A 26,440-nucleotide genomic window follows, 5' to 3' on the forward strand; every position below is an offset into this window, starting at 1 on the left:
AGCTGCGCCCGAGCCGAGCCGAGTGCCTCACCCTTCCTACGGCCCTGCACTTACTGCAGATACAATGCCCTATCTCTGGTCAATGTCTGATGCCAGTTCTGCAGTCAGGCAAGTCAATTACTGGACTTTCAAAAAGACTACACTGCAATTAAATCCCAACTATAGCCCATCAATCCCATGAGTAGTTCTATATAATTTCCAGAATATATACCTATTTTGCAGCTGGTGGGCGCTTCTTATTGCTGCACACAATACTGCTTACATGGCGACTTGTGAGTGCTGCTTGGTGCAACAGTATTATTTGTGCAAAAAGAGAGAGAGATCAGTGTTGTAACAGGGAGGGGTTTGTGTATGACAGCCTGTGCTCACAGGAAGTAGTTTGAATAATGCTGGGCTCCCTCTTGTAAGCATGTTCAGAGTGTGACTGACAGCACTTTGCAAACCAACACTGCTCAGTGTGCTGCTCCCTCCCAGTCTGTACTGCTGTGCAGGGGAACACAGGTTACCTTACATTAAGACAGATATTATTTCTAATTATTTCTAATAATAGTTATTTAAAAGTTTTTTTTGCAAAGCTTAGTATAACAAAGGATACTTCCTCTCATGCAGCACTTTCCGCATTGTATGCACCTAGTGAACCACCTTACCTTTCAACCATGCTGCTCCCTGTCTTGATTGGGCCTATCATTATAAAACATGTAAAAGAGACCCAGAGCACAATGGCATTGGGAAGTTTGTGTACCACTAAATAAAAATCAAGTAAAACAATACCCACAAGTGCTGTATGTAATGCACATATGCATTCACACCATCCTCTGTCAGGAGCTGTACTGTGCCAGGATCCACTTAACATACCTTGTGTCTCTGTTTCTCTGAGAACTCTAGCACCAACCATAAGAGCAACACCACCAGTCTCTGAGCAAGAGGGCACACTTCCTGAAAAATGTCCACAGAGGATTTGCAGCTCTTATTGGATTCATTGTTGCTGCTAGCATTGTTGGAGGAGTGAAGACACAAGAACTGTTAGGTGGATTATAATTCAGCCTGTCCTTAGTCAGAAACAGAACACACACATTCGTCATGATCTTAGAAGGAAACTAAAGGAATTAGATGTACATGACAGAGTGATCACACCTTGATGTACATCATCTTATCTATGTGTTATTTTGATAAAACTTGTGAATATATCTGTATACATGCTAGTTTCCTGGCTGTCATGCTGCTCCATTGACATCAGTCCTTGCTTTGACACAAGAATTCAGGTGAGGTGTTCTGATTCCACTGTGACATTCCTGATTGGCATGCTTGTTCCAGGTTAGTGTTTCAAAGTATTGAGTCCAGTAAAAGACAGGCAATTAGCATTTTCATATCAGAAAATGGTCAGCAAGGCAGTCTCTGTATTACTGGTTTCTTTACAGCTGGAACTGAAATTATGATCCAAAGCTTCTCCCTTTTCCACTCATCCTCCCATTATTGTGCACATTGAAAAATGCAAGATCAGCATAGTCATGTCCTTCTCTCCTAGTCTTGGCCTGGGTCGAGCGGCACTTTTAGCAATAATGAAACAAATGGATTGTGTATGTGCCCCTCACTTGCTTTGACTATATCGGAAACCCATAGAACTGTAAATCTGCTTATGTATGGATCTGAATGCTTTCCTATTACAGTCAAATGAACTGAGAGGAGCATGCGCAACCTTCCAGCTTCATAGTTGTTAAAAATAATGCTCAACCCTTGGCAGGACTAGATAGAGTAGAGCAGTGACATGCGGTACCTCTTGCTCAGGGTGAGGCATTCCCCAGCCCCGCCCCTGACTCCTCTTGTCAACAAAAGCCCCCCCCCCGTCGGACGAAGCCCCACCCCCAAGCAAATGTAAAGGAGGAAGTCTCCCTGTCCCTCACTTGCTCCTCACCGCTGAGGCTCCGTGACAGGTTACACAGCAGGGAAGTTTTCCCTGCTGTGTAACCTGTTAGCTTTTTCTCCATTCATATGGGCATCTGTCAGCTTCAGACATGAAGCTGACAGCTTTTCCTTCCATAATTCTAGGAGAGGCTCTGCCTCATCTGCCTCCCCTGACCGCACGTCCCTGGAGTAGAGTAGGTTTGGGCCACAGAGAAGCATAATTATACTTGCACTTGAAAAACAGAGGACAGTCTGTACAGCTGCCTGATGCACAATACAATATAATTGCATGACTTAGGTAAACTTGTATTAGATGTCAGGGCAAAGATGGGTAAGGGATCGTCCCAGAGTCATATGACTTAATTCCCTCCTCCAGACATAGTGCTGTGCCACTGCTCATGTCTACGGCCAGGCTCTCATTGGGGGCAGCCATAGTTACTTATTACATAGACAGACTGTGCTTCCTTCTCAGTAGTGCTGTGCAGTTGTTTCACATTACTGTTCCCATGTCTCACAATCTTATCAAATTTACTGAAAACATTTACATCAGAAACTTTTTTAAATGAATCTGTATGAAACTGGAATCTCCAATAGGCTGATGAACTTACATCTGCAGTTCACAGATAAATGTTAAAAAAATATTTTCCCAACAAAGTTGCTTACCGTGTGACAGTGAAGGTGTTATGTTGCTTTATATTCCATAGCTGGAATGTACAACACACAGTTGTAGACCTTTGGGTTTCTCTTTCAAGTATCAGATCTGCTTACTTTACTGTATTTATTATTTTAGCTTATATTGCTGTTCCTTGCATTGGACTGTTTTCGATTTATTTATTATGTTTTAATAAAAGGTAATTATAGTATTCTCAGTATTATATTTTAGTTATAGTGATTGCAAGCTGCAGTTATATAATATCACCACAAGATGTCAGCATTGTTTCATCAATTGGCATTATCATTACTTGCAAGAAAAACTCCTGCTTAGTCAATGGAACTCTGCTGGAACCTAAGCCCTCGTTCACACCTGAACGTTTTGTAGCGTGTTCTACGCTTGACGAACGCTCTACAAAACGCTCAAACATGAAAATCCCATTGTTTTCAATGGGTCTGGTTCACACCTTGGCGTATTTCAGCACGTCCCTAACGCGCTACAAAACGGCCCACGCCTGAAAAGGTACATGTACTACTTTGGGCCGTTTTCGTTGCGCGGTTCCATTGGGATACAGCCAAGTAGCCCTCGGAAACACGCGTTTGTCGCGCAATTTTTTTACCGCGAAGCGCGGTAAAAAAAACGCGCGACAGACGCGCATATGCAATGCGCCTAGGTGTGAACCAGGACTAAGTGCTTAAGAAATACTACATGTGCCAGCAGCATCATTTTGAAGCAGAATTCGAGTTTATTTCAGACCTGTGATGCAAACACAATGTAGACGTTGATTGATTGCTTTAAGAACAGCAAGGCATTTTTTGGTCATTTCTGCAGTTCAGGTATAAATGAAAGAAGGATTCAGATTCCATTCGGTTGCTGTGCGTGGGGTAATGATAGCAATCTGGTCTGATCCATGTTGTATTGTTCTGACTTCAAAAGACAACTACCCCCTTCTGCCTCAGATCAAGCAGTGACCTGATTTGGGTGCAATTTATGCTAAACCAGTCATGTCAATACTGATTGGTTGTTTTCTTGTCATACGGCATGTTAAAAGCTACCAGTCTGCATGTGTTTGTCTTTTTTTTTCATGTAGAAAATATAACTGTATCAAAAGGTAATTCATTTTAAGAGAATTCCAGGAAAATTGTTTCTTAATCCTTTCAGTGGGGCTACCCCGCACTACAAGGGTTAAACTCCTCTTTTTCGTCTAGGGTGAATAACAGTCATACTCACCTGATCCTTGGAGCTGACAGCGTTCCCTTCTGCCTGTTTCCTCCGCTGCAACATTGGAATGTTCCTCAGTCTCCTCATATCTATACACTGTGTAGAGAACATGATGATTTACGGCACCCTAGACTGATGCAGTGAAAGGGGAGAGACACTTCAGGGACCGGCTCAGAGCATCGGGTAAGTATAACTTTTTTTAACCTGGACAAAGATGAAGAGTTAACCCTTGCACTGCGGGGGTAGTCCAAACGGCAAAGGTTATTACAAGTTTTTTTTTTCCTCCAATAATAACTATAGGCCTCATTAAATAGAGTAGTGTAATTTGCAGTATAAAAGTTGCGGTATCCCATAGCAACCATATTTCAGATCTTCATCACTACTAGACTATTATTGTTATTTGCAGCCTCACTGACATTCAACAGAATGATGTCATGGTAAAAGGCCCCTGCACAGGCAATGTAAAAATGTATCATTAAACAAAAATGTAATACACTGCAGCTAACCAGTCCTTAGATGTGGTGGCTGCATTCATTTTCTTTTCCCTGTTTTTTTATTTTTACTTGGTGATCCTGTGAATAGCACACTTCCTGCCCTGGGTGACGCTTACACCCCCATTGTATCTATGGAGGGAGGTTGTCCATGGTTGTCCCAAACTGGACTTTCAAACATTTTCGCCATTGTTAATATCCAGCATATGATGCGTGGGGGGAGGAGTAACATTTTTTCATCTTTCTGTTCTGATCAGAGGAATTGATGGGGCACGTCCTTTCTGGCAAGATCAACAAGTATATTCTGCACTAGCTAAAATCTGCTGATTAGCCTGAAAAACAAATCATTTAGCCACCTCATTTAAGGACAGTTAAGGTGCAATATATTAAGAGGGTTATTCATAAAGCAAGCCGAAGGATCAGCCATAGCTCCAGCTGATCCTTCGGCCAGCTTCAGCCGCCTGAGCCCTTCATTTTAGTAGAACCGAAGGGCTGCTGTACGGGCTATTCACTATAGTCTGTACAGCTCCCGAAGTTGGTCGAGCCGAAGGTATATGCTTTGGCTCGATTGAGCCGAGGTGACACCCAAAGCGGGCCAAACGGCCAGCCACTGGCCATCCGAAAGTCTTCTACTGACAGATGGACAGAGCCAGCCGTGATCTCACAGGTGGCTCCGGCCACTTGCAATGACAGATCAGCGTCCCTTGGTTACCAGGGGATGCTGAACTGTCATTACACACTGAGAACTCGGTGTCACGGCCCGCTCTGCACAGTTGTTATTCATTGGCCGGGACCTGCTGTAGCCAATAGGAAATATTTGGGCGGAGCTAGCTGTCACTGCTAGCTCCGCGCAATAATTTTTTACTTTTTTTTTTTTACTGTTTTCCTATTCTGCTCAGTACCAAGGAGAATAGGCCGAACAGCAGCGAGTAGCCTGCTGGAGGATCGGCTGAACATGCTGAGCATGTTCGGCTGACTTGAAGCCAGCCGAGCTACGGCTGAAATCAGCTGTACAAGCCTGAAGTGAATAGCTGAACAGCATTCGGCTCACTTCACTTTGGGTCGGTTATTCGCATGGCTGCCTTAGGCAGCTTTGTGAATAACCCTGTGAATGTTAGTTCTTGGGTTTAGATTTCCTTTAAAGCCAACTCCAGGCAAAGTTGTTTCTTTTTTTTTAGTTTTAAATATGGTGGGGTGAGCATGAGAACCTGTGTCAGGTTTTATTGCTGCCCGTGACTCCATTGTGGAGATTTAGTCTACATTCACGCTTACTGCCTGTGTTTGTTCCAAAACAAGTACGATTAAATGTACTTCCGGTTACAAGTGTGTTTACGTGCAGATTTTTATTTTTTCTATAAGCGAGTGACCTGAATGCACCTAAAAGCACAGAGTGATACCATCTAAAATCGTTATATGTGTTTAGAAACGTCCTATAAATGCACATATGTCATTGACAGCATAAATGGGGCCTTACTGTCCCAGGGATACCATGGCAATAAATACCCAGAACACAAATCACATGGGTGACAGTGGCGGTTTAGCTTTTGCCCTATCTCTTTATCCCCACCGGTAAGGTTTCGCATTGTCACCAGGTCCTATAGAGACACAGATAAAAGTAGAAATCTTACAAACCTCTCTCTATTGTGTCCAAAATTTGTCTTGAATTGAACTTAACTCATCACACAATTTACAGTTTGATAGTGCAACCTCATCTACCAACAACTATGTAATGCATGGGCCTGCATTATTGGATACAGACTGCTTGAGTAATTTAGGCTGGCCCTCATTTCACATGCCTTTGGTAAATCTAAAGTTGATTGAACAGACATACCCCGTTCCCCCAAAAATAAGACCCAACCCAAAAATAAGACCTAGTACTAATTTTGGGAGTTGCTAAAATATAAGACCTACCCCAAAAATAAGACCTAGTCGTAACCATTCCCAGGGCCGGTGGTGGCATAAGGGGGAACTTGAAGAGCCACGGGAGAGAATCAGCGGTGCCAACGAAGCCAGCGCTAGAGGAAGCGAGGCAGCACCGGGGGGAGCAGAGCCGCAGAAGCCGATGCTTCCTCTATAGCGCCGGCTCCTGTCACAGGCGGAGTGATACCAAATGCACTCCGCCTGTGAGGAATCGATAGTGAAAGCACGCTTCGCTCATTCTGGCCAGCGCTTGGTTAGCAAATTGCTCTTGGAAAAGTACGGTACCCCTGATTGCTCTGATCAATATATTTTTGGACATGAATACATGTAGACGTTTCTACATGAATAAGTGTGGATTGTTGTACATTAACAAAAAATAAGACCTAGTGGATTTTTTTTTGAGCCAAAAAAAGTATAAGACTGTCTTATTTTCAGGGAAACCCGGTAGTATGGTCATATTGTAAACTGCCTGGGGATCCTTACTGAGACAATCAAAATAAAATCTGCCCATGGGTGCCCAAATGTTTATTTAATCCTATATACAAATACACATTCATACAACCCAAATATAGGAAAAAAAAAAAGTTGAACTTGGCATGAACCACATGACATCATAGATCTATATCATAAGTGGCTTTTGCTTTGTGGAGCTAGTCATGCCGCAGCTATCAGACACTTGCATGAGTGTTGGATAGTGTCCCCTTCCACCGCTGAACACCTTGGTTCCTTACTTAGGCTGCTTGGTCACCCGATGACGTAGCTGGCAGTGGAGGAAACTATGGCATCCAACCGCGGCGATCATGCCAGGAACATACTTTCTAACTCACTTGGAAGTGTCCGATAACAGACATGTCCTGATCTCTATAAAAGGTGCCCATACACTGCAATACACTGGAAATGTCCATACACTGGAAATCCCGCGATCGTACGAGAATCATGCAGTGTATGCAAGGCGTGCGACCGTTTCTACTGTACGGTCGCACGTCTTCCGTCAAACCTGCATGCTAGAAAACCCGCCGGGAATCGTACGATTCTCGGCGAGTTAGTGGCCTGCTGGTTCGACAACTGCCGAACGGGCCAGTGCGCACACAGCCCGTTTGCAGTCATCATAAGCCCGCCCCTCATTACAGTCATCGTAAGCCTGCCCCTCATTGCAGTCATCGTAAGCCCGCCCCTCAGGGGGGTGGGCTTGCGATGATCGCAAGTACGATCTGCCTGTCCAAGATGGGCAGATCGTAAGTTTTTTTAATCACTTTACAACCATCGAAAGACTAAGGTCTTGCGATGGTTGTACAGTGTATGGCCACCTTTAGAGAGAAAACATTTGACTCCCCCCCCCAAAACTTATTTTAATAGGGCCTAAATTTTTTTTTTTTTATTGATATATTTTTCCACTGTGGCAAAAAGGTCAGATTTTGTCCCGAGCAAAACAACTGAAGCCACTGGGAGGTTGGGAGCCATGTAAACAATCTATGACGCCATGTTTAAATCTACAGTCAGAGGCCATGTAATTACACACACCTATCCAGTACCAAGCAGGACCTCATTTAGGGATCTTTTTTGTAGTCTTTGTTTTTAGGTCAAATGGAATGTAATACCACATTCTCCAATAGATGGAGCTGAGGAGTATAGGAAATGAGTAGTTCCTATGCTCAACTCCAACTAGTGGCCATAACACAGTATTACATTACATTCATACAAAGAACTTTAATAGATTTCTAACAGGGATATTCACACAAATGGTGAAGAGTTTGGAGAAGGCAGGAGAAGTGAGCAATCTAGGACAACATAGCTGAACTGGAAAGTGAGATGAATTGGAGAATGTTGTCCTAGATTGTTGACTTCTCCTGCCTTCTCCAAACTTTTCACCCTTTTGTGAATAGCCCCGATCGTGTTCAGGTTACACTGCTGCCCATTTTGTAATTGAGAGACATCTTTCTGCTCACCACTGTTGTAGGGATGATAAAAGCTGATTTGGACTTCCTGTCAACCTAAACAAGTTGGGCAATCCCCTTGTAGCCGCCCTTATTCAGGAGGGTTTCCCACAGAACTGCTGCAAACTGGATGTGAATGCTGCTGGATGCTTTATGTATTATTGGTAATTATAGAGCACCAACAATTTGCACAGCAGATTCACATCAGTCCTTGCCCTCAAGGAGCTTACAATCTAAGGTGCCTATCTTAAAAGGTGCCCATACACTGCTCGATTCTCGTACGAGAATCGCAGGAAATCCCGCGATCGTACGAGAATCGAGCAGTGTGAACGAAGACGTGCGACCGTTTCTACAATACGGTCGCACGTCTTTTGTCTAAGGAGCACGCTAGAAAACCAGCCAAAAATCGTACGATTTTCGGCTGGTTTGAACGGTGCTCGGGAGACAAATGCCGAACGGGCCGGTGTGCGCACGCGCACACTGCCCGTTCAGCATTGCGGTCATCGGAAGCCAGCCCCTCAGGGCGGCGGGCTTGCGATGATCGAGAGTACGATCTGCCTGCCCAAGACGGGCAGATCGTACGTTTTTTTAATCACTTTACAACCATCGCAAGACCAAGGTCTTGCGATGGTTGTACAGTGTATGGCCACCTTTACATACACACAGGGCCGATTAAGACAGGAGGCAATTAACCTTCTGGCATGCCTTTGGACTGTGGGAGGAAAGTGGAGTACCCAGAGGAAACTCACACAAGCACAGGTGCTTTGTACAGGCTTCCCATAGAAGTCAATGGCCATACACAGCTGTACAAGGGGATAAGCTTTTGCATATGCGTAAAGACGTACAGTAAATCCCTGGACGCAGGTTTTCATACGTAAAACACAAATATTGGTGTATAACCATTGACATCTATGGAGTGCTGTACGCAGCACCTGTGGCTTTTGGCTGGTGGTTTATGCCAAAGTTTACATTGTATGGGTTCAGTTGCTTATGTGCAATAGGTCTTAGTTGTGAGAATCCTTCCAGGAATGATCCTTACCCCTATACTAACCCCACCCCCTTGTCATCTTATCATCTGCCTTTCTTACCTTTTTTCCTTCTGCGTTACTCCCTTTATCTTTACACTAACCATCAGAACTACTCCCTCCCTCCTGTTTCCTATTTCCTGGACCTATTATCTCACATTCACCTAAAATTTGGAATCCGGCTCCCCTCTGCCTTATCTGATCCTATCTCACTTAATGAAAAATGCTCATGATATCAGAAAAAAAAAAAACTTTAATGGCTAGGCTTCCTCATTGCTTGAAGAAACAGACCACTTAGTTGCCATAAAAAACACGTGACCAATCGGAAAAACCATGATAAGTATAGAAGGCTGGATTCATACGCATGGCAATACACTTTGCATATAAATGTGGGTTTTTTTTTGTCACAGGCAGTTATTAAACAAACGTACACGAGCATTATAAAAGATGGCTATGATAAGGCTTTAATTTACAAAGGCACAAAATTAGAGGTTGACAGCACAAGGAAATGGAATAAAAGCATGGCTCCCAGATCCCCAAATCTTATCAACAAGCTATTCGTAAAATGGCAAAGCAGGAAAATGCAGAAACACAATTAGGCTTTCATTTTCCAGACTGAGTGTGCTATGGCCCATGTCACTCTAGTAACTTTGTAGCAGAGGTCAGCAGCAGATGTCCTCTAGTGCTTTAAAGCCCGTTCACACCAGATGCATTGGGCTGCACTGGCCAGCTTTGCCCATCACAGTCACACATATACAAGACAATTTGCCTTGTGACCTATAAGGTTATTGCACACCACTGCTATAGTAATGTGTGTGGAATAAAACATAGGATACGCAGTATTTTTTTTGTGCAGGATGTTGCCATGTACCTTATCACATCACAACCTGTTGTAGTGAATAAAATTCAATGAAAAGTCATGTGACATTTTAATATAAAAACAATAAATAAATGGTGCAATGTGATGTAATCGGCACATTACAGTTTCTTTCACAGCATACATCAGTGTCCTCGCAGTAGTGTGAGCTGGTGTCTTTAGGGAGTTGCTGCTGTAGCTGGCTACAGTACATCTCTATGGAGCTAAAATTACTGGAGTCCTATGATCACCAACATTTGCATTAGATAATATGAATAGCTACAGAAGCTGGAGATTCTCTAGGTGGCTTTAACAGCCGCAATTGAGCTACACATTTCTTGGATTTCTGCAACACAGACTATTTACTGACTTCCATTTCGTGTTTTCCTAGCAATAAAACCGCTAAGAGCTATTCTGTAATGGTCACAAAGTGGGCTATCGTTCTATATATTAAACTTCAGTCCACACAAAACCATTGCATCATGTGGTGCAGCTGCTTGTATCATTTTGGACTACCTGGCCTAGCCTAATGCCAGAGAAAAAAAATAGTAATATTCATAGTAGAGTGTCCAGAGCAGCAGCTACTGATTCATTGGTCATATCACTTTTAAATGGACGTTGCAGTTAAAGGAAAAAAAACTATCTTAATGTAAATTTTCAGCAATTTAGTATAAATACACTGAATATCTTTCCGTATTTATGTCCTTTTATCCCCGTTTGTGTCTTCTGAATAACCCATCAGCAGACCACCTGCCAATGCATAAGTCATGTGACTGCACGTCTTCCTCTCTAGTATGGCAAAGCTGATCACAACTGTCACTGGAACACCAAACTAGCTCATCAAAGTTTGCAAACTCCTGACCACTGATGAAGCAAAGCATTATAGGACTTAAATGCCATATTAGGATCCCTGGCTTGTGACAACACATGAGCAAAACCAGGAGGATCTGTCACCATGTAGACCGGAATCTTACAGAACATTTATTTTGGAAAGGGCAGTGTGGCAGATTTATAAAACGTAACGTCGAGCACTTTCATTTGGAACGAACTTGTATATTGACAAGTTTTATGTTGAAATAAAACAAATAAAAAAAAAAAAATAAAAAAAAAAAAATGTAGTGACTGACCAACGTTCTCACCTTCAGCAGCATTCAATGTACACCACAGAATCCTCAAAGTGACATAAGCCATGGGGTACGGCAAAAAGCTGACGCATCAATATAAAATGCGGGTCGCCGACATGCTCTTTTACCATGCAAATGGCTGAAAATTCATGACTTATTACAAGGTTTATGTTATTTCTACAAAGTATTGTGGTGTTTAGTTGGCTTATTTTTTAACCCAATTTATAGACTGGTTTGGGGAATTTTTTAAACAAATATACACTGCAGACCCAACATATATCTGTTTTTTGGGGAGAAAAATGGAAAATCTGTACATTAAGCAATTATTGTCCTATATACAGTTATTATTATACAGCTAACTGTAGTGTCCGTTAGGAGAAAAAAAACAAAACAAAAAAAAGTCAGTCCCTTAAGTCCTTTAAAAATAAATCACTCTTCTCCAGAACGGATATTGTGCAGTTCCTGGAAGCCAGAATACAAGTCCACACAGGGCAAATGTCTTGGATTTACCAGCCCATTAATCAACTCCTAAAGCCTTGAGTTGACGCTCAATCTCTTCATCGGATATGGTTGATGTTTTGGATGAGGCAGCAGAGGGAAGGCCTTTGGCAGCCGATGGGGCATTTGCCATCTGCAAAAACAATTTAATCAATCAATACCTATGAATGTTAGAAGGTTCATAAATATGGAATAAAGATTACTCCTAGTATCTATAAAAGTTCACAGAAATTGTCTCCTATAGATGTCTGTCAACCTAAAAGAGACTCGGTCACTTTGGCCATTCCATCATATGCAGGAAAGGCGACTGTAAGAGGATCCGGGGTGGGCTTCAAAGCTGAACCCCAGGCAAACTAAAACACATGGGAGCAGTTTTAACTATCAAAGGATTTGTATTTCCGTCTATTCAGTCCTCATATTTACAAAGCTCTGAAGCCCAGCAAAGCCCTCCCCATTCTCGCCCTGTGGCTGGACAGTGAAATGAGTAGCAGCATACCGTTGAGTTCACCTGTCTGCATTCTCCTTGCACTGTAGCACACCTGAATGGCTCCTTGAGTTTCTTCTCCCTCCCCATCTCTAAACTTTGCTTGGTATCTTACAGTCTATTGTACAGCTAAGTTCAGCTACTTACACAGCTTGTATTTAAAACATACTGGTGTTTCCCCGAAAATAAGACACTGTCTTATTTATTTATCATGAAAAAAGACACTAGGTCTTATTTTCGGGGGATGTCTTACCTGGCTGCAGCTGTCGAGCTCTCCGCTCCGATGCAAACAGGTGTGCAGGGCGGGGGGCGTTGTGTGGGCGGGCGTGTGTGCGGCCGGGAGGGAGCTGCGGCCGCTCTTAACATGTAAAAATCAATTACATGATTTTTTTTTATAGTTTCCTTTTGTGTCTCAGGAGTTCATTTATAATGTACTTCTGTGACCCAAAGTCAGCATATAGCGGGGCTATTGCCCTCTACCTGCTGATACTGCAGAGCCACCCTACAGTCAGAAAAGATCCTGACAATATTGTCAGCATTAGGGTAAATAAAAATTGATTTAAAAAAAATATATATATTTAAAAATTTAAAAAATCAGATTTGTATTTAAAATGGGATTTTTTTATTTTTATCAAGTTTATTTTAATGAAAAATGCTTTTGGAGTAAAAATGTGTCTAAAAAGATCGTTTTCTATTTAAGATACATTAATAATGTAGTTTATTCAACATGAAATGGAGCTAAGTTATGTAGCATGAGGCTGTATATTCTCCAATATTTACATTTTTGGTAAACTCATTTAACGAATCCAAGCTCTGCAAGCTGAGAGAACATGCACTGCATTGATGCATTACTAAACATTGATGTTTAAGGAAATACAAGAATATGTAACATAATGTTATTGTTTTAATAAAATAAAATAATTTGAGTAGTACTCCAACTATGTGTGATGAACCTATTAACCTAAAAATGGGTTCCGATATCGCCGTTTTACTAACCCGACGCTTATTATTCTAATATAGTAAACCTTCATTTTGTTTGTAAATAATAATATTAAAGATTCTTACTACCAGCAAGAATGAGTCCTTACATTTAAAAAGCACTTAGCGGGCATCCGCTCACCTGCTGCCCGCCACGTCCCTCACCTTGTTGCGTCACTGCCGCATTAAAGTGAATGGGACTGTCGGTGAGTCAACAGCGGGTCAGAGGAGGAGCCGCTGCGGGACAGAGATGACAGTTGCTCTTTACAAATTATGATTTAAATCAAATCCACCCTGGTCGGGATTCACAGCTGGCTCTCCCTCTCTAGAGCCAGAGGCAGCTGTGTCTGCCACCTCCCCTGTCTGTCCTTCAATGAGCGCTGGAAGAACAGAGAGAGGGGGGGGGGGGGGGCGCAGGCCAGAGGTACAAGTTCTGTAATGCCACATACCTTTCCTGAGATCTCTATTCCGATTTCATCCAGCACCTGAGTCACAATGTCCTGGCTTTCTTCTTCATCTTCTGAGGCATCAAAAATATCATCCAATGTGTCGTTTACTGTGAAGGATGAACACAGAGCTCAGATTAAATAAGTCAGAATCATTCCAAAGGACAATACCTCCCATAATATCCCAAATCCATGTATACCTATATCATAGCCTCATTAGGATGATCATGTTGCGAGAATTAGGTCGACACATTCAAATATTACAAACCATTCATAGTACAGCAATACTCATAATGATTCCCTCCATAAAACATATTACCTCCTCTTGCACCTAACAACTGCTCTGAACAATGTCAGGCAGCCTCACTCACTGAAAGAGTGTGGGAGACGGCTGGTCTGAGCACTCATGTCAGCTGTCCAAGAGTATCCTGATAAAGTGCCCAGTTTTATGGCTACCAAGGTTTTTAACAAGGCTTACAAGCAGGCATGTTGGTACCATGAGGTGCCTGCTTTCAATATTTGTGGCCGACTTGAGGTGTCTCTACATGGGGCAATTACTGACCAGACATGCTGATATTCAACCCATGGATGGTATGAAGCCTTCTCCTGCAGCCTGATCTGAACAACCTTTATCAGAGATTACCAGGTGTTTGAAGCCAGCAATAAACACTCATAGAAACCCATTTAAAATAGAAAGCAATACTATGCCGCTCCCTGCTGCACCGGGGGTTAGATTTATTTAGCGCATATTTAGGAACTATCAGGTCAACAGTCTAGCAACCTGCTATGTGCTAAACAAATTCCACACTACAATATCAGTCCCGTGTCCAGTTACTTTTCCAGCCTAAACCTTCGCAAGATTACAGTAACTGGCTGATGAGTGGCAGGAGAACTAGGAAGCTTCAAAATTGCATAGTGTAGACAGAGCTCCAAGAGGACAGAGGAGAAATGTGTGCTCTATACACAAGGGGATGGTATAGTAATAGAGAACTGTGTATGTCAGCCACAAGACAGGGTTTAAGAAATACATTATATGGCGCAATCAAGTCCTTAATGTAAAGCAGGGGTGGCAAACACAAGGCCCACGGGCCGAATCCGGCCCGCCGGACCTTGTAATGTGGCCCGCACAGCCAGGGCCGGCCTTAAAAAAAAAATCTTTAATAATCGCCCGCGGGCGCGGCGCCCCTCCGTGCGGGCGCTTGACAGTTTACCTGTCAGCTCAGCCAGGCAGCACAGCAGTGACAGTGTCACTGGCAGTCTATGAATGACTCATTAAGATGGCCACCGCGACAGCGCGGCCATCTTTAAAACTGGACAAAGTACTGGCACTCTGGCAGGCCAGTCCACAGGTGGAATCAGGAGTCGGAGATCATCTTTACTGTGCGCCCGCGGGCACGGCGCCCCTCCGTGCGGGCGCTGGATGGGGACAGGCGGATTCTGCCGGAAAGACACGTGGGAGGCTGTCCTTGCCTTGCTATGAGGAGCAGGGATGAGGAGCAGGAGCTCAGAACTTTGTTCTGTAAGTAAATTCTTTTTTTTTTTATAAATGCAGTGTACTGCTTAATGTCTGTTTTGTATTTTATTATTTAAATAGAGTGTTTCTTAACCACTTCAAGACCAGGTGTTTAGACCCCCCAGGCCATTTTTCAGTGTTCAGTGCTGCGGTACTTTGACTGACGTTTATTCCGTCATGCAACGCTGTACTGAAATACATTTTATACCATTTTTTGGTGACAGAGCTTTCTTTTTATGGTATTTCATCACCACGGGGGTTTTTATTTTTTACTATAATTAGGAAAAATTACAGAAAAAGTTGAGGAAAAAACAGTTTTTTTTAACATTATGTTAGGAAACATCTATTATTACCCAGTTTTTTGGTAAAATATAAAAGATCGGGTCACATCGGGTAAATAGACACCAAACATGGCAAGCTTTAAAATTGCACGCACCCGCGAAATCGCAGAAAACTACCATACCCAAAATTGGCCATAGGCGACACTTTAAAAGCTTTTACCGCTCATCAGTTTAGTGTCATCGGTGATTTATGGCCCTAGACTTATTGCTCTCACTGCGACGTTCGCGGCGATATGTAACATGTGCGGCGTAATGGGCGCAATCGTATTTTTTGCACGTATGCGCCCCCATACAACCGGCCCTTTGAGGGTAACCATACTGCTGATTCGGCCCCCGATGAATTTGAGTTTGCCACCCCTGATGTAAAGGAAGCGATGAACAGGTTCTATAATGTGGAGCCTGATGAAGCATTTTTAGAATTGATAAGAGGATATACCTGCTGAAAAAACCTGCACACTAACAGATAGGTAATAAAGGATAAGAGAGAGGTGGGACAAGTGGACGATAGCTTGTTTTTCTTTAATGTTTTTCTTTTTATTTGCTGCATCACTTTAAATAAAAAAAAAACTGACATGTTTAATCAGGGGGTAATGAATCTGCATAAAGCATTGAAGAATTACAGGAAGCAGAGAGGCTTCAAGGAAGGGCACTGTCCTGAATGGGAAGTCTGCATATTCATCCAAAAGAAACACTACACGGAGGGGAATTATATTCTCCTGGAATGGGAATTTATCATTATACTGCAGAACTGTGGTCCATTTGCGGGATTATAGAGATCTCCCCACTACACCTGTCAGATGCATGTTACCATGGTTTGCAGCCGATTGGTAAATCTCAGAAAGGGTGCAGTAGCTGGAAGCTGGAGGAACGTCTTATGAAAAGGACCGGTTCGTTATCATGCAATATCCTACACTCCATACAGCCACTAAAGTCACCAGTGGAGAGGTTGCTGGTAGATTAACCTCCTTGGCGGTAATCCCGAGTGTGGCTCGGGGTTAATTTTCAGTACCATAAGCATGTAAGCGTCCGTGACGCAAGGGCGCGGCACCGGTGGGAATTTTAAAAGTAAAAATTACGGAAAAAAAAATAGAACAAAAAAAAAAAAGGAAAAAAAAAATTAAATCAGATCGCCAGGGAGGTTAAATTGTCATGAGAAAATGTAAGTAATGACCACTGCTAAAACTAGTAGCCAACCGGCTATTATGCCGAGCCATTGGCTTCAATATGTTAGAATTGAGCTTTTCTTTCTCTTTTAAAAAAAGTGCTAACTTTATCATCTGCATGCTTGTTCCTGGTCTGTGGCTCAGGACATGCTAAAGACAGACAGCTAAGTACCAAATAACTAAGCTAGGACAGATTCCCTTCTGCTCAGTACAGGTTTCCTTGAATATATTTTTTTTTTCCCCAACATGAAATTTTTTTTTAAAAAAAGGCAATAACCAACAATGTAATGCATGTTTAACATTGCCGAGTGTGAGATAGTGAAGAATAGAAGACCACAGTGCAGTGTGTTGTAAATACTGCAGCTTTAAATTACGCAGCCGTAATATCATTTTCATCTTAAAATCTGTGTGGAAGATGAAAAGCGCTACTACATATCTTCATACAGGGAAATATAAAGAAGTCACAGAACAGCGATACAAGCGCCATAATTGTGACAAATAGGCACACTGCACCTTTATAAATATAGCCCACAGAAACGCAGCTGTACCTAAATATAACGTACTGATGTACCAAGCCTCCAATGTGAAGCCTGGCAAAGATGTGCAATGGAGCGAGATAAAAGTGTCTTACTCATTTCTTCTGTCATTTCCATTTTCATATTTTCTTTCTGGAAATTTTGCATCGTCTGAAGTGTTTTCTGTGGATCCATCTTCTTGTTTACTGCTTGCATTGTCTAAGAAACAAAAACCATCATCGTTTGAAAAGATTTCAAAACACTGTTCACTAAATCAATGCGGACTCTAGGTAAGGACACCAAGAAAACATTTGTTTTCTTGGTGTCCTGTTCACACTATACTGGTGTATGTTGTTACCACTCCCTTAAAATTACACTCAAATCAGGAGTTACATTTTAAAAATACATTCAAGTACCCCAACTATTAACAATAACGTATCTTATTTGTGTATCACTCGGCTGTAGATCCTCAAATCATCTCTGAATTGGTGCCGACACTGTCCTTCCTTCTGGAGGGTGGCTACTTTTGTTCCCCATGGTCCACGTGTGTCGTAGAGTAGCCACCACTCCAATCTCACGCCAGTGATGGACTACAATCTCATGTTTAGTTTACTAATTTGTATGGAGATTGTAGTCTATCATGGGAGCGAGATTGGAGCGGTGGCTACTTTACAACACACACAGGGACCATGAGAAACACAAGTAGCCACCCTCCGGAAGGAAAGACAGTGTCAGCGCCAATTCAGAGATGATTTGAGAATCTACAGCTGATACACAAATAAGATACATTTCTGTTAATAGTTCAGGTACTTGCATGTATTTTTAGGATATTACTTCGGAGTTTAGTGTCACTTTAAGGCCCCATTCACACTGCTCCGATTCGCATTTTGCGCGATATCGCGCAAATGCTTGCATTGAGCAAGCTTGAATCGCGGCTAAATCCGCTCCAAAAAGGGTCCTGCTGTAGCGATGCACGACCCGCGACAGCAGGACCCTTTGCCCCATTGAGAAGCATTGGAGAGCGATATAGTGCGGTAAATTGCTGCAATATCGCGGGAATTAACACGCGATAAATCGCTAAGTGTGAACGGGGCCTAAGGGAGTAGTTAAAAAGTATAACTCATGCAAAGGAGGAACAACATAAACACGCCAGAACAGTCATGTGAAGGTCATTGTATACATGTAAAAGCATATTGTAAAAGACCTGGAGGAAATTTGCCACCTTATATAACATCAGGTCATGCTCACTGGAATGTTTTCATTTTGCGAGCAGCAGAAGCATTCGTGCCGAACACTTCAAAGGGGTTTTCAATTTGTGTACGAATTTCCAGTTATGTATTTGCATGAATGGGGGAACTACATTATGTGCAATGGTGAGCTGGATTTCTAGACATTATTGGAGACTTTAGTTGTTTCTTGCCAGGAGATCTTTAGGTTTAATTGCTGTTCATGTCTCACCTTAGCTGTGGTAGACATTGCGCCGGCCATCTTCATCTGGGAGCTCATGACTTTGGTCTGCGTGGACATGGATGTGACTTTAGAACTCACAGCGTAGGTTCGAGTTTTCTGCTTACGGAGCTGAACTAATTGCTTGGCCAGTATCCGGCAGGCATCTTTGTTTCCTGCCTTTGCCATCTTTTTGATTTCCATTTCCTGATGAGATGGAACAAAACTAAATGAATAAATGGAACACCTACACAGTGCTGCCTACTTACATGATATACATACTGCACAGAAACGCATGGGGAAATCAGATTCATTATTGCTCTTAGTAAGACAGTATTAAAAAGGCAAATACAAAAACAGAAGGACAAAAAAAAAAAAAAAAAATGTGATATAACTGGAGCACTTCACTGTTCGAGCCTCATCTCTCCCTCTTTGGTGCCCAGAAGCTGGGGTTGTGAGCAGGAGACAGCATGCCGAAAGATCAGAATTTTATACATTGCAGCAGCCCTCTGCACTTAACACACATCTTGTGAATAGTTCATAGAATAAAAAAAAGGTGTTTACTGCTGCAAATAATTATTTACATATTTGATTAGTTGGCTGATTATTTTTGCGATTAAATCGGATAAAAAAAAAAAAAAAAGAAGACATACCATCCTTAACTTAAAATAAAATACACAAATGCAGTGTTAAAAACAAAGTTTACTTCAGAATAAAAACTGCATGCGCAATCTTTTGGAATTGCACGGCAACGCACAGCTACGCGGTCCCAGGCGTCTAGTGCGGGCGATCACACTGTGGGTGGGAGGCGCATTAAGGCTCTGTTCACACCTAGGCGTATCGCATATGCGCGTTTCCGTGATTCGCGGTAAAAAACACACGACAAACGCGTTTCCGAGGGCAACTTGGCTGTATCCCAATGGAAACGCGCGACAAAAACGCTGCAAAGAAGCTCATGTACCTTTTCAGGCTTAGGCCGTTTTGTAGCGTGTTCAGACGGGCTGAAATACAGCAAGGTGTGAACCATACCCATAGAAAACAATGGGATTTTTATGTTTGAGCGTTTTGTAGAGCGTTCATAGAGCGTTGAACGCGTTACAAAACGTACAGGTGTGAACCCGGCCTTAGGGTGCCATTGAAATGAATGGCACTGCAACACACCTCCTGGGGTAGAATCCGTCAGGCCAAAACCGAAAATTACTTTTTTCCCCACCTATACATTTTTTAATACATAATTGCATTGTGAGCACATGGCGCCTGAATAGCTTCAGCCAGGGAATGACAGCTGCCAGTGGCAAGATTCTGCAGACGGCAGCTAAATGTAAATACAGCAGCTAGTGGGCTGGTGCAATAGCCAGCCTGCTATTGGCCATTTCAAATGCAGTAGCCAATAGCAGGCCGACTATTGCACCAGCCTACTGCTTGCTGTGCCCTCCTCCCAGCATGGAGGAGAGAGCTAGGGGACCCAACCAACTAATCGATAATGAAAATAGTTGACCACTGTTCTCCTAAATAGATTAATTGTTTGCAGCCTAATGGAGTTATATTATAACTGACAGATTTTATGCTTTTACTGCACCGTCTGCCAGAACCGCAGGAGATTCCCTGACACATCACCATGTTTTGTTTTTTTTTTTAAACATCATCTCCTAACAAAATGGATCATTACTATCAGGTAGTATACAACTGAATGACAGCAACCCATATGGATCCTCAAGCTAGGATATACTACAAACTGCATACATGACCAATCTCACCTCTCACACTTTATTCTGATAGTCTGCTATATATAGATTCAATACCGTTAACATGTTTTATTAACGATAAATGGAAAACATAAAAAACAAAAAAAAAGTCATTTTCCTCCACTGGAGAAATGTGCACTATATCATGATGAACATAAACAAAGACACTAAAAGGTTTAGGAGTGTTTAGTTCACTTACCAGCTGCTTTTCCTGTTTCTCCAAAGCTGCTCGATCTCGGGTTATGGCCCTCTGAGTGCCTCTTAACTCTTTATTCTGCTCCTTTATTATGTCTGCAAGGAGGACAAACAAGTTTACACATCAAAAAGAAAAAAACTGTCCAAATAAATGTGCGAGAACATTTCTTATGACCTATGTGTGCACTTCTCCCCCTCGCTCCTTAGTATTAATAATAGGCGAGGTCGGCTAGGAGATGGCTGATGAGCGCAGCAATAACCGGCTGATGCTAAAGGAACACTTGTACATATGAATATTTCATGGCACACAATTTAGGAGGAGACTTTGTATCTCATATCTAGTGGTATGGGGACTGCTGAAAAAAAGCATAAGTGTTTTATACAACAGTGGGGCGGAATAAATCTAACAGCTGTTACAGAAATCATTACATCTATTACTATTCAATGAGACTTCAATATGGATTATTTCTTCCCCCAAAACTATTATCCACTCCCATAGGAGCCAGTTCTAGCCAACTTTGTAGACTATTCCGGATGTGTTTCTAAATGCACAAAATATAGCTGGCCATTCATATTAAAGTGACACCAAACTGAGGAGTTAAATCTTAAAAATACATTGAAGTACCTTAAGAGAACTATGGGGTAAGTGTTGTTCTCCTAAGGGTCACGGGAGGACATATACTAGCATCCTACCGTGACCCAAAGCTCAGAATATTGCGGGCTACAGCTCACGGTATACTGAGACTGCCGCAGCCGGGACGGATCTCAACAATGCTGTCCAAATCCACGCACCTGCGTGAGTGACAGCGGGCTCTGCCTTACTAGAGGCAGAGCCAGCTGTGCCCGCCCCCTCCCCTGGTCATTCCTCTACTCAACGCTGGAGGATAGGGGGGGAATCCCTATAGGCAGTGATGACTGACAGTCATTGCTCTCTGCAGGGAGATGATCGAGAAGTGAGCGAGTGACAGTATGTGTTTGTTTACCTTCCGATCTATTGAGCCGACCTGTGACGGTTTCATTGCCACACGTCGGCTCGAACTATGAGAATGAGTGATTTTCACTCACCTCATAGTTCTCCTTTAACAAAAATGTATCTTATTTGTGTATCACTCGGCTGTAGATCCTGAAATCATCTCTGAATTCATGCCGACACTGTCCTTACTTCTGGAGGGTGGCTACGTTTGTTCCCCATGGTCCACGTGTGTGTTGTAAAGTAGCCACCGCTCCAAGCTAGCTCCTGTGATGATCTACAATCTCAATACAAAATTAGCAAACTTAACATGAGATTGTAATCCATCAAAGGAGCGAGGAACAAAAGTAGCCACCCTCCAGAAGGAAGGGCAGTGTCAGCACCAATTCAGAGATGATTTCAGGATCTACAGCTGAGTGATACACAAATAAGGTCCGGTATTGTTAATAGTTGGGGTACTTGAATGCATTTTTAAGATTGAACACCTGATAGTCATTGCTAATACTTTGGTGTCACCCTCTCTGAAAAGTCAGGCACTCGTCATGGCATACCTTATCCCGCTGTATGAATGCCTCCTCCTCTCTTTGCCAGCATCCATCACCCAGACGACCACCGGCAGTGAAGTGCCATAACGTCATTACATGCGTGTGGAATGATGTCACATGATGACATGTGCACCAGGTGATACCCGGCGGCCTCACTGGGTGATACCTGGCCTGGTGACGCCGCTGTCCGAAGCCCGTTTCCTCCCGCACTGCAGCATTGTAATGTTCCTCAGCATCCTCTCATCTATACACACAGTGTTAAGTAGGTGATGATTCACAGGACCGTAGAGCACTGCAGTGAAGGGGGAGCGAGGCTAGAGCAACTGGTCTAAGAACAAGCTGGCTCCATGGTTCAGGTGAGTATAACATTTTGTTTTAGCACCTAGACAAATCAAGCAGTTAACCCTTGCATGGCAGGGGTAGCCCCAATGCAAGGGTTAATACGTTTTGCCTGGAGTTCGTCTTTAAAAGTAAAACTATGAGGTGAGTGATTTCCACTCATTATCATAATTAGAGCCGAACTGTGACAAAGAAGCTGTCACGGGTCGGCTCTATCAAATCAGGAAGTAAGCAGAAACATGCACCGATCCGCTCACTTCCCGATCATCTCCCTGCAGTGATTCCCCCCTACCCTCTCCAATCCTCCAGCACTGACTGGAGGAACGGACGGGGAGGGGGCAGGCACAGCTGGCTCTGCCTCTAGATAGGCAGAGCCAGCTGTCACTCACACAGCTGGGTGGATCCAGACAGTATTGTCAGGATCCGCCCCGGCACTCTCAGTATGTAGGGAACATTGGCTTTGGGTCACGGTTGGAGGTTAATATATGTCCTCTCGTGACCCTAAAGAGAACTATGGGGAAAAACACTTATCCCATAGTTCCCTTTTAAGTACATGCAAAAAACAGGGTTTGGACACAACACTCATATCAAGCATGAATGATAAAAAAAGACAATTGGCTTAACGGAAGTGCTAGTAATAGGCACAGAGTACATATAAAGAAGCCATTAGGATACGTCTTCGGGAGTAGTAGAAAGTCTGATAAAATCAGTAAAATTGTACAATCAGCCAACCATAACTCCTTGGCTAAAATTCCAATAATTACATATTAGGAATATGGAAGTCACAATATTTTATGAGACGTTTTCTCTAAAAGGTGGCCATACACTGTACAACCATCGCAAGACCTTAGTCTTGCGATGGTTGTAAAGTCATTTAAAAAACGTACGATCTGCCCATCTTGGACAGGCAGATCGTACTCTCGATCATCGCAAGCCCGCCACCCTGAGGGGCGGGCTTCCGATGACCGCAATGCTGAACGGGAAGTGTGCGCGTGCGCACACCGGCCCGTTCGGCATTTGTCTCTCAAGCACCGATCAAACCAGCCGAAAATCGTACGATTTTCGGCTGGTTTTCTAGCGTGCTCCTTAGACAAAAGACGTGCGACCGTACAGTAGAAACGGTCGCACTTCTTCATTCACACTGCTCGATTCTCGTACGGTCGCGGGATTTCCCGCGATTCTCGTACGAGAATCGAGCAGTGTATGGGCACCTTTAGATTCATCACATTTCTGTTTTTCTATATTCATTTCCATTCACGTAAAATAAGCGGCAACCGACACTTCTCTCCCACACAGTTACAAAGAACTTTGTACAAACATTTCTGGAATCACTAAAAACAAAAGTTCAGACGACACTTCTCTTTCCATTTCCCACAATGCTAAATGACTTGTCAAGCTTACAATGTCCCCTGGCACTCGGCAGTCTAATAAAACGTAGTATGGGACTGCAGGGACCGACTCCAGCCACAACTCTGCAAAGACAGAATACAGCGCAAGCTACTAATTAGCTTTGTCACCCTGTCATGGCAAATATGTCACAACGTATACAGTGACTTATTCTTCCCTAGTCACCTGGATGGCTCTGTGGCAACGCATTCTGTTCCTATATACTGTAACTGTGAATTAGCACTCAGCAGTGTTGTATTCACATATATACATATAGGCTCCAGTAAAAAGACAAAGCAGACACTGTGACATGGAGGTTTGATGCAATGCAACAAGGACATGCTGTAGAAACCAGACGTTCCACGAGAGGGAGCAGCCAGGCAAATGTCCCCCTTCCACAGAAGAAGAAACATTGAATGCAGGTAATGAGATCAGGACAGTTTCCAGCATACAAAACATGCCATCGCACACAATCTGTCCCTGAACCAACACGTATACATGTCTGCCAATTACTACAAACACCTTCAATGTTACCTAGGAGAAATTCCTCAACTCATTGTCTCTAAGCTATGGGCAAGTATAAAACAATGAGACATTGATCTGTATAGTACTGAACACATTTCAACTAAATCATAGAAAAAGAATAAATTGTTCTAATCTTCTAGGAAATCATCTACAGAAATATTGTAAAATGTATAAATTATTTAAAGACTCATTTAATAAACAAAAGAGCAACAATAATACCATATGCTTTTCAAGAGTTAAAGTGACACTAACCTCAGGATTTAAATCTTAAAAATGCATTCAAGTACCTAATTACCAAAAATCTAGCTTATTTGTGTATCACTCGGCTGTAGAGTCTCAAATCATCTCAGAATCGGTACTGACACCGTCCTTCCTTCTGGAGGGGGGCTACTTTTGTTCCCCATGGTCCCTGTGTGTGTTGTAAAGTACAGTAATAACTTGGTTTACAAGTAACTTGGTTTGAGAGCGTTTTGCAAGACAAGCAAAGATTTCTGAAAAATTTTGCTTTGATATACAAGCAATGTCTTGCAATAAGAGCAAAATTCTATAGAAAAGCGCCACCCAAATAAGGCTGTAGCAGTGCGAGCGATGAGTCTGTTTAACGACAATGCAATGTCACATTGGATAGATTCCTTGTTAAGGTTTCACGTAATGAAAAAGATTCCATTTAGTAAACAGACAACAGTGATTCCGTTAGTGATAGTGAAAGTCGTCCTACACAATAATCCTCCTCTCTCCTGTCCCCCTCACACCAGCCACGAAGGTACCGGTAATCGGTTTATTTTTCTTTATATTTTGTAGAGTATTATATTACAGTACAGTATTGTAATACATTTTATATGAATATTTTGGGGTTGTGGAACGAATCATCTGAATTTCCATTATTTCCTATGGGGAAATTCGCTTTGATATACAAGCGCTTTGGAATACAAGCATGCTTCCGGAACGAATTATGCTCGTAAACCAAGGTATAACTGTACAAACCACTCCAAGCTCACTCCCATGATGGACTACAATCTCATCACAAATTCGTAAACTAAACGTGAGATTGTAGTCCATCACAGGAGTGAGCTTGGAGCAGTTGCTACTTTACAACACACACAGGGACCATGGGGAACAAAAGTAGCCACATTCCAGAAGGAAGGACACCAATATAGGGCTTGTTCACACCAAATCTCGACCAGATCTGCATGAGTTTCTGCACATGCAGTGCAGCGTTTTTTGCAGCATTCCGGATCGTTTTAAAAAAAAAACGTTTTGATTTTTTAGCCTAAAATGGGCTTTCAGTGCGTTTCAGAGCAGGAAAAAAATAGGGCTTGTTGCAGTTTTTCCACATGCTCTGAAACTGAATGCTGTGGTGTGAACTGGAGCCCAAAATATCATTGGAATACATAGGATGCAGTTTCGATGCCTTCAGTAACTGCTGTGCATATGCTCCGCACTTGGTGTGAACTAGCCCTCAGAGATGATTTGGAGGATCTACAGCTTGTATTGTAATTTGTATTGAGATTGTAGTCCATCACAGGAGTGAGCTTGGAGTGGTGACTACTTTACAACACACACAGGGACCATGGGGAACAAAAGTAGCCACCCACCAGAAGGAAGGACAGTGTCAGCATCAATTCAGAGATGATTTGAGGATCTACAGCCGAGTGATACACAAATAAGGTACATTTTTGTGAATAGTTAAAAAAGGTACTTGAATGCAATTTTAAGATTTAACTCCTGAGTTTAGTGTCACTTTAAGGGTTTACCAACAAAACCAGTTGACGGGGCATGCTGAAGGGCCAGCTTCAGCATGTGGCAGTCACAGCAAAGCCATATGAAAGATAAATGATTATTCGAGGTCGCTGCTCTTTGCTGGAAATGTTTTTCTGTTGTGTATTTGTAGTAAACGTTCTGTTTTGTTTTAAGCCATCATATGTATTTAAAGACCAAACATGTATCCTTTTTTTTCAAAACCATCTCAGCCTTTATAATGGCTATTATCTATACAAGTGGAGAGATTAGCACTTCTGAAACTCTGAACTCAAACATAGGGAGATAAAAAAAAACCTGAATGACTCAGTGTGTGAATCAGCTGTTCTGATCCAACCCCTTGTGATCACCTGATACGCCATGACATCAGTTTCGAGTCATACGCCGTGTCACGTGTGTAAATAATAGTTGTGAGCGTCCGTGGGTTGTTTCTAAACATAGAGACTTAACAGGAAGCAGGAGTATTTG

General features: G+C 42.6%; 1 protein-coding gene across 1 annotated transcript in view; it reads right to left on the reverse strand.

Annotated features, from left to right (window-relative positions):
* Window positions 1-11,373: 11,373 nt before the first annotated feature.
* CHMP2B (charged multivesicular body protein 2B) overlaps window positions 11,374-26,440 on the reverse strand; it is a 16,709-nt gene continuing 1,642 nt past the window's right edge. The window contains exons 2-6 of the mRNA XM_018563209.1: window positions 20,454-20,545; window positions 18,522-18,716; window positions 17,180-17,282; window positions 13,535-13,641; window positions 11,374-11,756 (exon numbers count right to left, since the gene is read on the reverse strand). Coding sequence (XP_018418711.1) covers window positions 11,643-11,756; window positions 13,535-13,641; window positions 17,180-17,282; window positions 18,522-18,716; window positions 20,454-20,545 — 611 coding nt within the window. The 3' untranslated portion in view covers window positions 11,374-11,642. The remainder of the gene's footprint in view (window positions 11,757-13,534; window positions 13,642-17,179; window positions 17,283-18,521; window positions 18,717-20,453; window positions 20,546-26,440) is intronic.

Source organism: Nanorana parkeri, unplaced genomic scaffold, assembly GCF_000935625.1.
Source record: "Nanorana parkeri isolate BGI_ZX_2015 unplaced genomic scaffold, ASM93562v1 scaffold642, whole genome shotgun sequence".
Classification (NCBI taxonomy): domain Eukaryota; kingdom Metazoa; phylum Chordata; class Amphibia; order Anura; family Dicroglossidae; genus Nanorana; species Nanorana parkeri.